This window comes from Onychostoma macrolepis, chromosome 14 (genome assembly GCF_012432095.1).
Source record: "Onychostoma macrolepis isolate SWU-2019 chromosome 14, ASM1243209v1, whole genome shotgun sequence".
Taxonomy (NCBI): domain Eukaryota; kingdom Metazoa; phylum Chordata; class Actinopteri; order Cypriniformes; family Cyprinidae; genus Onychostoma; species Onychostoma macrolepis.
Genome location: NC_081168.1, coordinates 6416068 through 6430794, shown reverse-complemented (window position 1 = coordinate 6430794; position 14727 = coordinate 6416068). Strand labels below are relative to the sequence as shown.

Below are 14727 nucleotides of genomic sequence, written 5' to 3'. Positions count from 1 at the left end.
ACAAATGCATACAGGTTTGGAACAACATGAGGGCGAGTAAATGATAGAATTTTCACTTTTTGGCGGACGATCCCTTTAAGACCGGTGACAGACAGGTATTAAAATGACAAAATATTGCAAAAACTACATTTTAATAGAAAAGAGGAACAAATTAAACAGAATGGGTACTCATAAGGTTCACTGGACACTTTTAAACAAGGAGTAAGCTAACTTTGAACTTTTTAAAGAGCTTAAGACAATAGCACACCCAGTGCTGAAACACCAGATAACAGAACATTCAGTGAATCCAAACCCATAAGCATATTTTTACGACTGTAGTCAAATTTTAAAAAAGGGGGGTTTGTCAATTAAACATGGATATTGCGTGACTAACAACGGTAATACCAATGCATACACAAAATATTAAATTCACACTCAAAATAAAACATACATAAATAAGATCAGCATTGTCAGAGGCACAGTCAGGACATTTGATTGCTGAACCATCCCATCACAGTGTTCATGTTGCAAAGTCATCCATAGGCCAGGGCATTATACAAAGGTAGTCCAAGAGTGATAGTTTAATACAATTTTTTGTTGCCTTGGAAACAAAGAAAAAGCATAATTAGATTTCAAATTTAGAATAAAAAGAACATGCAAATAAATAACAGAATGTGTAGCAAGTTAGTCTGCTGTTCTCTTGAGTTACTCACCTTGTGTAAGAGCTGAGGTGGGCTGCTGGTTTTCTTTGAGGTAGTGTTTGAAAGCCTTGCTGGGGTCGAATCTCCGCGGTGTCTGACCGGACTTGAACTGATCCAGCTCTTGCTTCTGTTTCCCGACCTGCGCCCTAAGCTTGGACACTTCCTGCAGAACACATGAACACGCTCAGCTACATAGCAAAAACATCAGTCAAACAATGACCTTATGACTAATCAATGCCTCACTTGTTTGAGCTCCAAGTTCTCCTCTTTTAGTTTGACCATGTGTTTGATCTTCTGTTTCTGGTTTTGATGACCCATCAGATTGGCGTAGGCATCAGCTAACTTGTTCAACTCTGCCTGCGTGGCTCCTTTCTCATTCAACAAAGCGTTCCTCTCTGCTGCAAAGCGGTCCAGCTGTTCCTGAAGACCAGAATAAGCAAATGAGAGGATTCGTCTATCTTTGTCTAACTTTAATTATAAAAATAAAACAATTAAATGCAACCTAATAAAGAAAATGAGGAAAATAAATAAATACAATAAAATGTATGAGAAAAGTAAATTTAATGCTTCATCACATTTATTCCATATTTTAGGACAAATAATTTTTTCTTGGTTAAGTTAGGCACAAAGGGCAATACTAAATATTTTGTTCAGTGCTAATGTTAATTTCAGCTAGGATTATAGTGGGCAATTAAACACCTTATTGAGGGAACAGTTAAGGCAGCTAATGTTACTCTAATCAATCTGACCAGGACTTTATTCCACAAAAAGCGGGACAGGGAAAATGGCACTCTTTAGATCAGTATGGTCGAGATAATATGCTGACGTTTATTGTTGTAATTAAGACCCCATCATTTAAGCCTTAAATGTCAAATAGTCAATAATTTAATGTTGTAAAATTTGAGACATTTTAAGACTTTAAACTGCATGAATATTTCGCCAATCATTACATATTCGGGTCTTTAGCGACTCAGACTTATATTCAGCACGGATGGATCTCTAATTGCTGCAATAGCAAACTCTACTGATATTTTAAGAACATAAAATAAAAATAATATAAGCATACTTTCTTACCCATTGAAACTTAGAAGGGTTCGATTTGAGCAGATGATTTTTACCATCACTGCCATCATCAGAGCGCATTTCCCCAGTATACATTCAGCATCTGGCTCATATTCACGATCAACCATATTCTCAAAACTATTGTTTTCAGCATCTTCAAAACAACATTTTGATCGCCATTCACCACATCCACCATCAAACGACAGTGACACTTATACTTCATTATGTACAGTAATTGCTCTGCAATAAAGCCATTCTGATTATTTGTCTTATGCATGCACCAATTATGAGTGAAAAATCACGTCATCATTAGGTTTTAAACTGTGCCACTTTGTGGAATAAAGGTGAATTGCACTTATTTATTATGCAGACAGGTAATTATTGTTGTTTAATGTTTAATCTGTCCTGCTGTTACGGAGCAGTCCGGCGACATGACAAAGAACATTGATCCTGACTGGTCCTCTTGCATGCATTCGAAGTGCTGATTGGCGGATTCACAGATAGAACCAAGTTACAGGGTTGCTGCAGGATTTTTAAGCTCAAATTTAAGACCTGCACAAATCAAATTAATACCATATGAGCAGGGTAGGGCAATGTCTATGGTAAACTGAAAAATGAGTGTAAAAAGCATGATTTACAGTTCAGATAGAAGTTCACGAAACAAAAAGTTTTATAAAATTATACACTTCACATTTCAGCCTTTAAACCATTTAAGAAAACGGATGAGTCAAAAGTATTAATTATATTAATTTAAACAATTAATCAAATTATTATGTGACCCTGGACCACAAAAACAGTCTTAAGTCGCTGGGGTATATTTGTAGCAATAGCCAAAAATACACTGTATGGGTCACAATTATTGATTTTTCTTTTATGCCAAAAATCATTAGGACATTAAGTAAAGATCATGTTCCGTGAATATATTTTGTAAATTTCCTACTGTAAATATCAAAAGTAAATTGATTAGTAATATGCATTGCTAAGAACTTCATTTGGACAACTTTAAAGGAGATTTTCTCAATATTTAGATTTTTTTGCACCCTCAGATTCCAGATATTCAAGTAGTTGTATCTCAGCCAAATATTATCCGATCCTAACAACCCATACATCATCTGAAAGCTGAATGAATGAGCTTTCCACTGATGTATAAATCTCAATTTTGAAAAATCGACACTTAAGACTGGTTTTGTGGTCCAGGGTCACATATTAAATAACATACAAACACATTTTAGTGTTTAGATTTTTATAATGAATTATCTCCTTATCGATCCACCAGTTCACATTTACAGCTCTGTGTGTTTGCAGGGTAAAAACATGGGTCGATTTTTGCATTGGTCTGAACAAAAACAACCCAATGTTCCTGCAATACTGGAGGCTGCAGTTCTAGGACTGCATAGGACCTTATTTTTTGGGACAGCACCATCTATTCCAACAGAGGAGACCTGATTCAAACATCAAACAAACAGCACATCACACGTGAAGCGCTGTGGCTAATTAAGTGAAGTCTCGCACAGACAAGTCTTCTTTCCAAGAAAACTGAATTTTAAACCAGAATATATTGAATACTGAAATAAATTAGGTTAAATATTTCAAGAGGGTTACCAACGGGTATGTTTAGAGTTAGGAGTTGGTTAAGACAATAAGTGTATACAATTAAATAACTACATAATTCCTTAAACATAATATACAGAATTGAATACCAAGTGCTATAAAATGGTATGAGCCACTAATATTTAGTCATTTAGCAGATGCTTTTATCCAAAGCGACTTCTAAATGAGGACAATGGAAGCAAAATCAACAAAAGAGCAATGATATGCAAGTGCTATAACAAGTCTCATTTAGCCTAACACAGTACATGTAGCAAGAGATTCTTTTTATTTATTATACAATTAAAAAAAGCAGCATAGAATAGAAAAAGAATAGAGCAAGCTAATGTTAGAGGCCTTTTTTGCTTTTGTTAATTGTATAATAAATAAAAAGAAGACCGAATACAAAAGGATTAGAAAAGCTAGTGTTAGTTTTTTTTTCTTTTTTAAAGAATAGAATTAGAATAGAGAGAGGTGTGACGTTCTTCATTCTCTCTTACATTCTTTTTGGCTTAAATTAATCTTGCTGCCACGTTCTGGATTAATTGTAAAGGTTTGATAGAACTGGCTGGAAGACCTGACAATACATACATGCAAAAAATAAATAAAATTAAAACAAACAAACCAAACAAACAAACTATAGGGTCCTAGAAATCCAGTTCTGAAACTACAGCCTCCGGCTACTCACAACAACGGCCCTATTGAACATGCAGATTGATTCTCTGCCAGCAGGAGGCGCTTTCGAACGGTTTCCGCGGTAACAGCAGAACACAAAGCAGCGCAGCACCGGACTTTGAAACGTGCAGCGCTCATATTTTATTTATAGCCTTTTGAAGTTTAATCGTCACATTAAGCTGTATTGTGATTCTGGTCTGTACCCAAATTTAAGACCTCTTGAAATCATTATCAAATTTAAGGTCATAAAAAGTCTTAAATTGTCTTAAGTAAATTTAAGACCTTTTAAGGACCCGCGGGAACCCCGAGTTAGAGTTCGACTTTGTAGATAGAACCTTTTTGTTTTCTAAATAAAAAGTCCTAAAAAATGTACAAAAAAAAACCACACAATCACATAATGTAAATAAGTTGTCACAGAATAAGAATATGTGAATAACTCAATTTTGACAAAAATGTCAGATAGAACCTTATAATTCCAAGGGGACTTGTATACATATATGAACAAAAATTATCAGAAAAACATTTAAGGTAATAAAAAATAAATTCCAAAAAATATATTTAAGGGGAATAAAATAAGGAAAATTAAATTGGGGGTGTGGGGGGTAAATAAAATGTAATAAAATAATTGCCACATTAAATGTAATCTTTGCTTACCCGAAATGGTTTTACTTTAGCATAGAGCTCTTCATACAAGTTTCTCCAGTGCTCAGTCTCAGCATCACACGTGCTGGGGGTGAATGAACGACAATATGGAATTAAATAATGCAATACGCACAGACACTGAGTGCATGAGGACACCATGATGGACTAGAGACCCCGTTGAGTGCGTTGTAACTTTCTCACCTCTGCAGCTGAGCCTCTGCGAGTTGTTTGTGGTAGTCTTGCCTTTCCTCTTCCATCAGTCTGCATAGCTGTCGTTTCTCCTGCTGCCACTCAGCAGCGTGATGCTGAGCAGCATCTCTTTCCTCCTGCACCTGCCTGTTCAGCTCAGAAACCTCGCCTTCCAGTTCCTCCACACGGCCCCGCAGCCTGCTGGTTTCTGCAGAACGGCCCTCCACTGACTGCCTCCTCTTCTGTTCTCTCTCCAGCTGGGCCTGAGCCCGCGCTCGCTCTCCTCTCTCCCGCTCCACCTCCGCCTGCAGGCGTCTTAGCTCCTCAATCCAAGTCTCTGCTGCTTGCTTCAGCACTTCCTCTCTCTGAGCCAGCTTAGTCTGAACTTCTAAAAGCATCCTGTAAAACAGCAAAGCCACCAGCATTTATTAAATCACTTAGACATTGACAGACATTTCAATACAATGTATATTCTGAACAGTAAGACAGCATGACCTGATGTGAAAATATTTGTAGGCTAAACCTCTGTCATTAAGACTATTATTCTATTAAAACTTAATATTTGCCATTTAAACTTTAAAAAAAAAAAAAAAAAAAAATTATAAATGGGAGTTATTTAAATGTAATGTGGATATAAATCATTCATGATAGAAAGGCTTGTTATAAATTTTACAAGGCAGGATTTAAACAATCAGCTTCATAAGAGGAATCATAAAACCATCAAATAATCAAATCGTAATGACAAGCAATTAAATTACAATTTTAAAAAAAAGTTAAAATTGTGTATATTTAATCTGCAGCTACAAAGGCCTATTTTAGAGAGAGAAAATAATATTTTTAATTTATTGTAAGTTATGCATTATAAAATGGCAATAACATTTATTTACATATTTAAATTATAAATTCTATTAAATATTTTATTTTAGAAGATATAAACAAAGATACAGGTGCATCTCAAATTAGAATGTCGTGGAAAAGTTCATTTCAGTAATTCAACTCAAACTACTTCAGTCTGTGCGCACTGAATTTATTTAATACACGAGTTTCACAATTTAAGTCTTTGGTTCTTTTAATTGTGATGATTTTGGCTCACATTTAACAAAAACCCACCAATTCACTATCTCAACAAATTAAAATACTTCATAAGACCGATAAAAAAAAAAAAAAAAAATTTTTTAGTGAATTGTTGGCCTTCTGGAAAGTATGTTCATTTACTGTATATGTACTCAATACTTGGTAGGGGCTCCTTTTGCTTTAATTACTGCCTCAATTCAGCGTGGCATGGAGGTGATCAGTTTGTGGCACTGTTGAGGTGGTATGGAAGCCCAGGTTTCTTTGACAGTGGCCTTCAGCTCATTTTTTGGTCTCTTGTTTTTCCATCTTCCTCTTGACAATACCCCATAGATTCTCTATGGGGTTCAGGTCTGGTGAGTTTGCTGGCCAGTCAAGCACACCAACACCATGGTCATTTAACCAACTTTTGATGCTTTTGGCAGTGTGTGCAGGTGCCAAATCCTGCTGGAAAATGAAATCAGCATCTTTAAAAAGCTAGTCAGCAGAAGGAAGCATGAAGTGCTCCAAAATTTCTTGGTAAACGGGTGCAGTGACTTGGACCAACACTAGCAGATGACACTTCACCCCAAATCATCACAGACTGTGAAAACTTAACACTGGACTTCAAGCAACTTGGGCTATGAGCTTCTCCACCCTTCCTCCAGACTCTAGGACCTTGGTTTCCAAATGAAATACAAAACTTGCTCTCATCTGAAGAGGACTTTGGACCACTGGGCAACAGTCCAGTTCTTCTCCTTAGCCCAGGTAAGACACCTCTGACGTTGTCTGTGGTTCAGGAGTGGCTTAACAAGAGGAATACCACAACTGTAGCCAAATTCCTTGACACGTCTGTGTGTGGTGGCTCTTGATGCCTTGACCCCAGCCTCAGTCCATTCCTTGTGAAGTTCACCCAAATTCTTGAATCGATTTTGCTTGACAATCCTCATAAGGTTCTCTCGGTTGATTGTGCATCTTTTCCTTCCACTCAACTTTCTGTTAACATGCTTGGATACAGCACTCTGTGAACAGCCAGCTTCTTTGACAATGAATGTTTGTGGCTTACCCTCCTTGTGAAGGGTGTCAATGATTGTCTTCTGGACAACTGTCAGATCAGCAGTCTTCCTCATGATTGTGTAGCCTAGTGAACCAAACTGAGAGACCATTTTGAAGGCTCAGGAAACCTTTGCAGGTGTTTTGAGTTGATTAGCTGATTGGCATGTCACCATATTCTAATTTGTTGAGATACTGAAATGGTGGGTTTTTGTTAAATGTGAGCCAAAAATCACCACAACTAAAAGAACCAAAGACTTAAACTACTTCAGTCTGTGTGCATTGAATTTATATAATACAAGTTTCACAATTTGAGTTGAATTACTGAAATAAATGAACTTTTCCAAAACATTCAAATTTATTGAGATGCACCTGTATTGATTTGTCAATTAGCCATTTATTAATACAACATACAATATCCTGATCACCTTATTTATTTTGTGGTAATAACGGACTTATTCCCTGCTTAACCTTGGACCACATTGTCAGCCATGTATGAGCTATATGGGAAGCATAGCAGATAAATACAATAAATCTCTGAGGCAGGATACTGACCTAGCATGCTCCTCTTGCAGTTTATCCTGCATTTCCTGGCAGCTTCTGAGTTTCTGCTGGTCCTGCTGCAGCTGTTGCTTGAGTTGGTTCATCTCCTCCTGCAGCTGATGAGCTTGAGCCTCAGCCTGCTCCTTCTGCTCACCCAGAGAACGTCTTGTGCTTTTGGAATTTAATGAGAAAATATTTGATGCAGACACTTAATGATGCTTGGGTGGGAGATTAAAGATGAGGAACTGTTAAACAAACTCTAGCTCATTTTAAATGTCCATGGACAGCATTTTAATGAACGCAAAAGGTGTTTAAAATAACACCTCTCATAGTCAGAAGTCACATCTCCCAGCTTAGCAAGACAGCTGTTCTGATCCTCTTCTAGTTTTTTGATTGTCATCACATGAGCCTCTTCTAAAGCCTGCATCTCAGCACACTTCCTGCCAAAGAGGAACCAAACACTGGTCAGTTTTTTACCAAAGTGATGTGATCAATCTCAACTCAATTAGAAATCTTAAGTTCTCACTTCTCTAACTCAAAGCAAGTGTTCTTCAGCTCTTGCTCCAGTGTCTGGTTCTTCTGCGTGAGGTGCTGGATGGCCTCCTCACTGCATTGCTCCTGCTTCTCCAGTTCTGACAGCTCCTCGAGCACATCCTCCAGCTCCTCGCCGAGCTGTTTCTTCTCCGCCTCAGCCTCATCTCTCAGGCGCTCAAGCATGCTAGCCAGGGAGTCGCTGTGAGTCTGCAGCAACACACATTAGAGGAGCTTAAGAGACATTAGCCTAATCCACAAAGTCGATCAGGGAGACTTTGACTTCCTGACTGAGAGACGACACAGTACAACCTGCTTAAAGTCTATTAAGATGCACTCTTCACTTAATTGTCCCACTCATGCAGATATAAATCACATCACAACTTTATTCACTATTGATTTTTCCTCTAAAAGTACCACAACTAATCACAAAATGGCATGTTAGTAAGCTCTTTTCCTCTGTGTACAGATACAGATACTCAAGCTAATGAAATACAAAAAAAAAAAAAAAATGCCCTTCATAGGAAAGGGCTGAACAATAACCGTGCTGCAATGAATTGCGGGAAAAAAGGGAAAGAAATCCCAATACAACAATGATTTCTGTGTAAATCAATGTATGCTTCCTGTGCTGAATTTCTTTGAGGTCTGTCAATAATATGAAAGATGTATTACAGCAGTCAACATTTGAAGTGGATCAAAACCTTTTATCAAAGTTGTCCTAAAACCAAAATGCGATCTTGTCTTAGGACAACTTTGAACTTTGTTCTACTTCAAATGTTGACTAGTGTAGTTCTGTTCTGCAGAATTTCAGGTCACAGCACAGGACATTGACAAAGCGTTTGCTACTGTGTTCTTATTGAGCCATCAGCTAATGTTGTCATTACATTAAAGGGACAGATTTCCCAAAAACTGAATCATTTACATTTCACTCAAGATTTGTCTATTGAAAGTCCATGCAAGCAAACTTTTCATGCAGCAAAAAGTACAAAAATGTTGCACAAGTAATCCTAATGAATTGCATGGTTTTATTCAAGTCAATTGAAAAAAAAAAAAAAAAAAAAAACGATCACTTTATGACAAACATAATTTATGCACTTATTCACATAGGAACATTGATCAGCACACGATAGAGCTCATTAAAATTATGGTAAAAGGAAGCTCAAACATATTTGCTTGATGCAAGAGAACAAACAGTTCAATTTCTGTTTACCATTTTTGAGGAGCCCTAAATATATATATAAAAACAAATCATATGGGTTTGGAACAACATGAGGGTGAGTAAATATTAATTTTCATTTTTGGGTAAACAATCGAGTACCCATGAGCATATTTCAAATAGCATACTTTGTGCAAATCAAGCAACTGCTATTTAATTGAATGGGACTGCTAACCAAAACAAAAAGTTAATACTAGGCCTGTCATGAATTTTGTGCTGAAGATTAACTGTCAGAGAAATTGTGATTATCAATTTAATTCACTTTTGTTCATCACTTATTGTGTAAGCCTAATATATTTTTTTACTTGGAATTGTTTATAAATAACAAATGCCAATCAAACAGGCCCATTCAATTTATTTTTTGCTGTGAAAAAGAATAATTTTACCTTTTTCTCTTCCAGTTGTTTGGTCAGTGCATCATGTTCCTCCTTCAGCTTTTCGTATGCTTCTTTCTCAGTCTTCCTACTCTCCTCCAACGAGCTGATCTCTGCCTTCAACTCTTGCACCCGTCGCAGACCCTCCTCCTGTGTCCTGGCTGCACACAATAACGCACAAAACAAACTCAAAATATGTGCTTATTCATAATGTGCATCTCTAAAATACTACATGCTGAATTTTACAGCCAAATCTCATTCACCTCTTTCATCCTCCAGCACTAAGCATCGCTCGCCCATGAGTGCCACACGCTGATCCAGCTCTTCCTCGGTTCTTCTCAAGATCTCCTTCACGCGGGCCAGCTCTTGCTCCTGCTGCAGTACCGTGCTCTGGGACTCCTCGAGGTCCTGAGCTCCCTGCTGCATCTGTTCCTCCAGCTCTTTTAGGGAGGTCTGCGAGGCCTGGAGATCCTGCACGTGCTGCTCCATCTCGCTCTCCTTCTCCTCTAGAGCATTCTGGGAGTCCTGCAGCTCCTGCTGAGACCTCCGCAGCTCCTCTTCCTTTACTTTCAGCACCTCCTGACAGTCCTGTAGCTCACTGGTACATTTCTCCAACTTTTTCTCCACATCACTGCACAAGCCATAAAGAGCTGGATGAGGATGTGAGCGCGGTCACAATAACAACAACAATATGAAAACGCACACAGTTCTAACCTGAGGTTCTCTTGAGCATCAGAGAACCGGCGCTCCATGGTGGATTTGTCCTGGAGCTTAATCCGCAAATCCTTTGACATTGGAGAGTGAGACAGACAGCTTATCTCAAACCAAGCAGTACTTCAAAGTCTGATGATTCAACCTAAGCAGTGAGTAAATGTCATCTGGCTTAGGAGTCAAATTCTGTTGACCAAAACCAATACCTGAATCTCTTCATTTGCTGAGTCCAAGTAATTCTGCAGGGCTTTGGCTTCCTCCCTCAGCTCCTGGATTATGTCTTCATTTTTAGAAGACAGGAGAAAGAAAAAAAAATAAAAGAAAAAAGCGAGATGTAGCCAACTCTGATGATACCATAAAAACCCCACAGATCTTAGTATGCAAACTTACTGTGCAATTTATCCATTTCATTCTCAAGCTGTTCATTTTGGACTCTTGTCTCCTGATGAAGGTCCTCTGAAAAACGTACAGTAATAAGCAAAAATGTTAGCTCAGCAAATGTTCAAATACAGTCTTTCAAACAAATACATAAATAGTTTCTAACCTACTTGACTCAAAGTCTGAACCGTCAAATGCCTATACAATTGTACTTCTAAACAAACAAAAATAATATATAAATACACTTTTGTTCAGACATTTGAGCCCAGTAAGATCTGTTCAAAAATAAATCTTACCAAAGATGCATTTATTTGATCAAAAAGAGTAAAAAGCAACATTGTGAAATTGCTACAATTTAAAATACCTCTATACATTTTAAAATGCAATTTATTCCTGTGATGCAAAGCTAAATTTTCAGCATCGTTACGCCAGTCTACAGTGTCACATGATTCTTCAGAAATCATTGCTGTTCAGAAACATGCAGTTGTGATGCTTCATATTTTTGTGGAAAGCATGACACATTTAAGTATTTTTTGATTAATATGTAGAAAGTTCAAAAGAACAGCATTTATTTGAAATAGAAATCTTTTGTAACATTATGTCTCCACTGTCACTTTTGATTAATGAATGTCTCTTCTGTATAGATTTAATGAATAAATTCATTAATAAAACACTTTAAACAGCATAACTTCATATCCCGCTCCTACTCTCATCAACCTCTTGACTGATAAAGATTCTTCAGACAAAGACGTAAACCTTTTGGGTATCAGACAAATTAGATATTTTCTGAAGTAATCTGGTAAGGAGACTGGATCCAATATTCCTGGCTTGTCGGTAGAAACTAGCATGTGTCATTGATACGATTTAACATCAGCAAAAGAACTCTGAAATTCCACAGGGTCTTCTAGGAATACTGAATCATTTGTTAAGCTGCCCGAATTAAACAATTCACTAAAACTCAACTAGGTTAACACTTTAAAATTTTACATACAATTGGATTGAAAATGCAATATACAGTAACTACTGGTATTTCCAAGATATCTAGACACCACTCACTAAATTAAAAAATGCAGTGTAATGAGGTCATGAGACAATACTGTTGGAAACAATTACTGTGTAAAATTCTGTTTCATATTATCTTTACAGTATATTCTGTGCAGTTTTCAGCAAGTGTTATATTTTGTTGTTACCATGGTCTGACTTGAGCATAGAGTCAGTGGAGGCTTGTCAGATCGATTTTATGACCATGGAACGGATCCAAAAATATACAATATCAAGCATATAGTTCCTCAAGGTAACTTACCAAGATCTTTGTTCCTTTCCTGAAGAACTCTAAAAGTTGTTCTGGCAGTCTCCAGGTCGGTTTCCAAGACCTTTACTTTCCCCTCTGAGCTGATCTGGAGAAAACTCAGTTCCTGTTCACAAATTCAAAATTACACTGAGAAAAGTTTTTGTAGCTTCAAATCGCTCAATGTATAAAATGACTCCGATAACTTACCTTGTCTTTGGCATCGAGTTTATTTTTGGCCTCAATGAGCTCCATGGAAAGAGCATTGATCTTCTTCTTGGTGATATCTGCAGAGACCTGTGAAAATCAAAGTGCCAAGGCATTCCTCAGTTAACTTGTTTATGTGAAGCAGTTTACATAAGAAACAGAGACTGCAAAACACACTGCTACAAAAAGACTAGTCACCTTGGTCTTCAGGAACTCATTAGCCTTCTTTAACTCAGCGAGCTGCCTCTCGAGAGAAGCCACATTTGCAGCAAGGCCTGTCTTCTCTCTGACAGCCACAAGCAATTTAGACTCCAACTTCTTCAGTTCTTCCTCCAGGGTCAGCAGCCTGCGGTCCTGCTCTCCTCTCTGCTGCACCAAAGAACGGATCTATACTCCAACATAAGCAGTGACAGTCAAGGTTAGGAGAGGAGAACATAGAAATTGATCAGGCCTCAAAGCAACAAATGGCCATTAAGGAATGTTGAAAACTACCTCTTTCTCTAGTAGTCTCTGATGTTTCCTCTCAAGTGTGAAACCATTTTTGTCCTTTTTGGAACTTAATGCATCAATCTACAGAAGGAAAAACAACAACAAGAAAAGCAAATTGTAAAACAGCATAGTAATGATTGGCCAATATACCGGACCGACAAATAGTAATACTGACAAATAGTCAATGAGGGTTTTTTTTTTTAGACACTTTGATGATTATGAAAAAGCGAAGAGAGCCTACGTGCTTACCCAAATTAACATTTTATTAGATATTTGAAAGGTCTTATTTAATAGCCCTGTTTTTTTAAGACATCTAACACTCCTGTTGTGTTTTGAAATGGGTAAGGGATAATGTAGGGGTTAGCCTTGGAAAAATAACCAGCCGGTCCTGCATTAACCTGCAATATCATGAGATAATTATATATTTAAGAAATTACCCCTATATTACCTTAAGAAGTTCACACCTTTACACTGTACAATATAATTGGTCTAGCAGTAAGACAGACCCTGGAACAATATATAAAAAAAAAAAAAAAAAAAAGTAATTTTAAGGGAAAGTTCAGCCAAAAATGTTTTAAAAATCTGGTTCGATTTACTCAACCACATGTCGTATGGACTTATTTTCTTCTGTGGAGCACAAAAGATGATATTTTGAGACATGTCTCAATACAACGAATGTCAAGAGGGTGCATGATGATGCTCTAGACTTTCATTAGATGGACAAAAAGAGTTGAAACATTTAAAAACATTTTCTTTTGTACAGGTTTGGCACACTTAAGTACATTTTAGAATAGAGCCGTTTAATAAGTGTTCTTATACTTTCCTCAATTTTGTGTACATCTTTTAATTAACTAATAATTCAGGTATGGTCGAACCACAAGCAAATAATTACATGTGCATCTCTTACCAAACCATCAACAGACATGGTCCTCCGAACTGGAGACATGGGTACTTCTTTTGAGGGTGATGGCAGGGGTACCGCTGCATTTTCAAAAGGAAGCAGATATTATTAGAAGGTAGAGCTCCTCATTTATAACCTAGAGATGAAAAGGTAAACTCAAATGGCAGTTAAACACAATCTGCTCTCACTTTTTGGAGCCGTTCTGAAGCGCTCTGCTTTATGAAATGATGCAGCTCCTTTCACATCACCAGACTTCACCTCATATGTACCAGGTGGAGGAGCACAACCTAAAGATACGAAAAACAAATATATATATATCAATAAATAAAGGCTATGAATATGAACCTCTCATCATCTGGGAGACAGCTGACACGTCTTAACGTGTCCTCTCCGCTGTGTGAAATACATTAACGTTAGCAGCATGAAAGTTCGTCTAGCAGTCTCCATTATGTGATTTTTGATTGCTATTTTGTGAAATGACTGCACAGCGTGCAATTACGATTGTGTAACGTTACTTGATAAACTTTGGCAGAGAATTGAGCCATCGCAGCTGCAAGAAAACTGTATGAAATTATAAAGTTGAATGGGTTAGACAGTGATAACTACATTAATATCACTTTAATCATTTGTTTTTGTAATTAAACTGTTTCAAGCCCATAAGAGTTACTCTCAGTTTTATTTAACGTTACATCGCAGAATAGAGAGGAAGCGAGAAACTTACCGACATGCTCGTTAAATCTCTTTAAGGGAGCTCTTGAGAAAGACATGACCGACAAAAGAGGTCGAAAACTCAAATACTGTGAAAAAACCTATAAAAAATGTGAAATTTGTTAAACTTAAGTGCTAAAACTTCAATATGCTCGAACGTCAACAACAAGAAGTGCACACACCCGCTGAAATTTTGAACTAGTAATCCCGCCCAATATAGCACAGAGGCAACAGCTTTAGCCAATGATAATGAAGCATATGTGACGAGCAGAAATGTAAACCAATCAGTAACGAAATCTTGCTGTACGTCACATCTGGTCACGCAGCGTCCTTGTTCTCTCAAAATTCAAACTGCATGCAGTGCGGTGGGAGATACTTGAATGCAGCTAAATTATCTTTGACCTACAAAGAATTTACATTACTTATGTTTTTATTGCATTAAC

General features: G+C 37.3%; 1 protein-coding gene across 1 annotated transcript; it reads right to left on the bottom strand.

Annotated features, from left to right (window-relative positions):
* Positions 1-114: 114 nt before the first annotated feature.
* Positions 115-14483, bottom strand: hmmr (hyaluronan-mediated motility receptor (RHAMM)). Its single transcript, XM_058798787.1, has 20 exons — positions 14298-14483; positions 13765-13863; positions 13583-13656; positions 12679-12756; positions 12385-12573; positions 12190-12276; positions 11995-12106; positions 10704-10769; positions 10520-10593; positions 10317-10387; positions 9866-10233; positions 9615-9763; positions 8008-8222; positions 7805-7921; positions 7494-7652; positions 4848-5234; positions 4659-4731; positions 924-1100; positions 693-843; positions 115-580 (listed from the first exon to the last, which is right to left on the bottom strand). Exons 1-20 carry the CDS (start codon positions 14341-14343, stop codon positions 561-563), a joined length of 2712 nt encoding a protein of 903 aa, XP_058654770.1. The 5' UTR covers positions 14344-14483; the 3' UTR covers positions 115-560.
* Between the last annotated feature and the right edge of the window lie 244 nt (positions 14484-14727).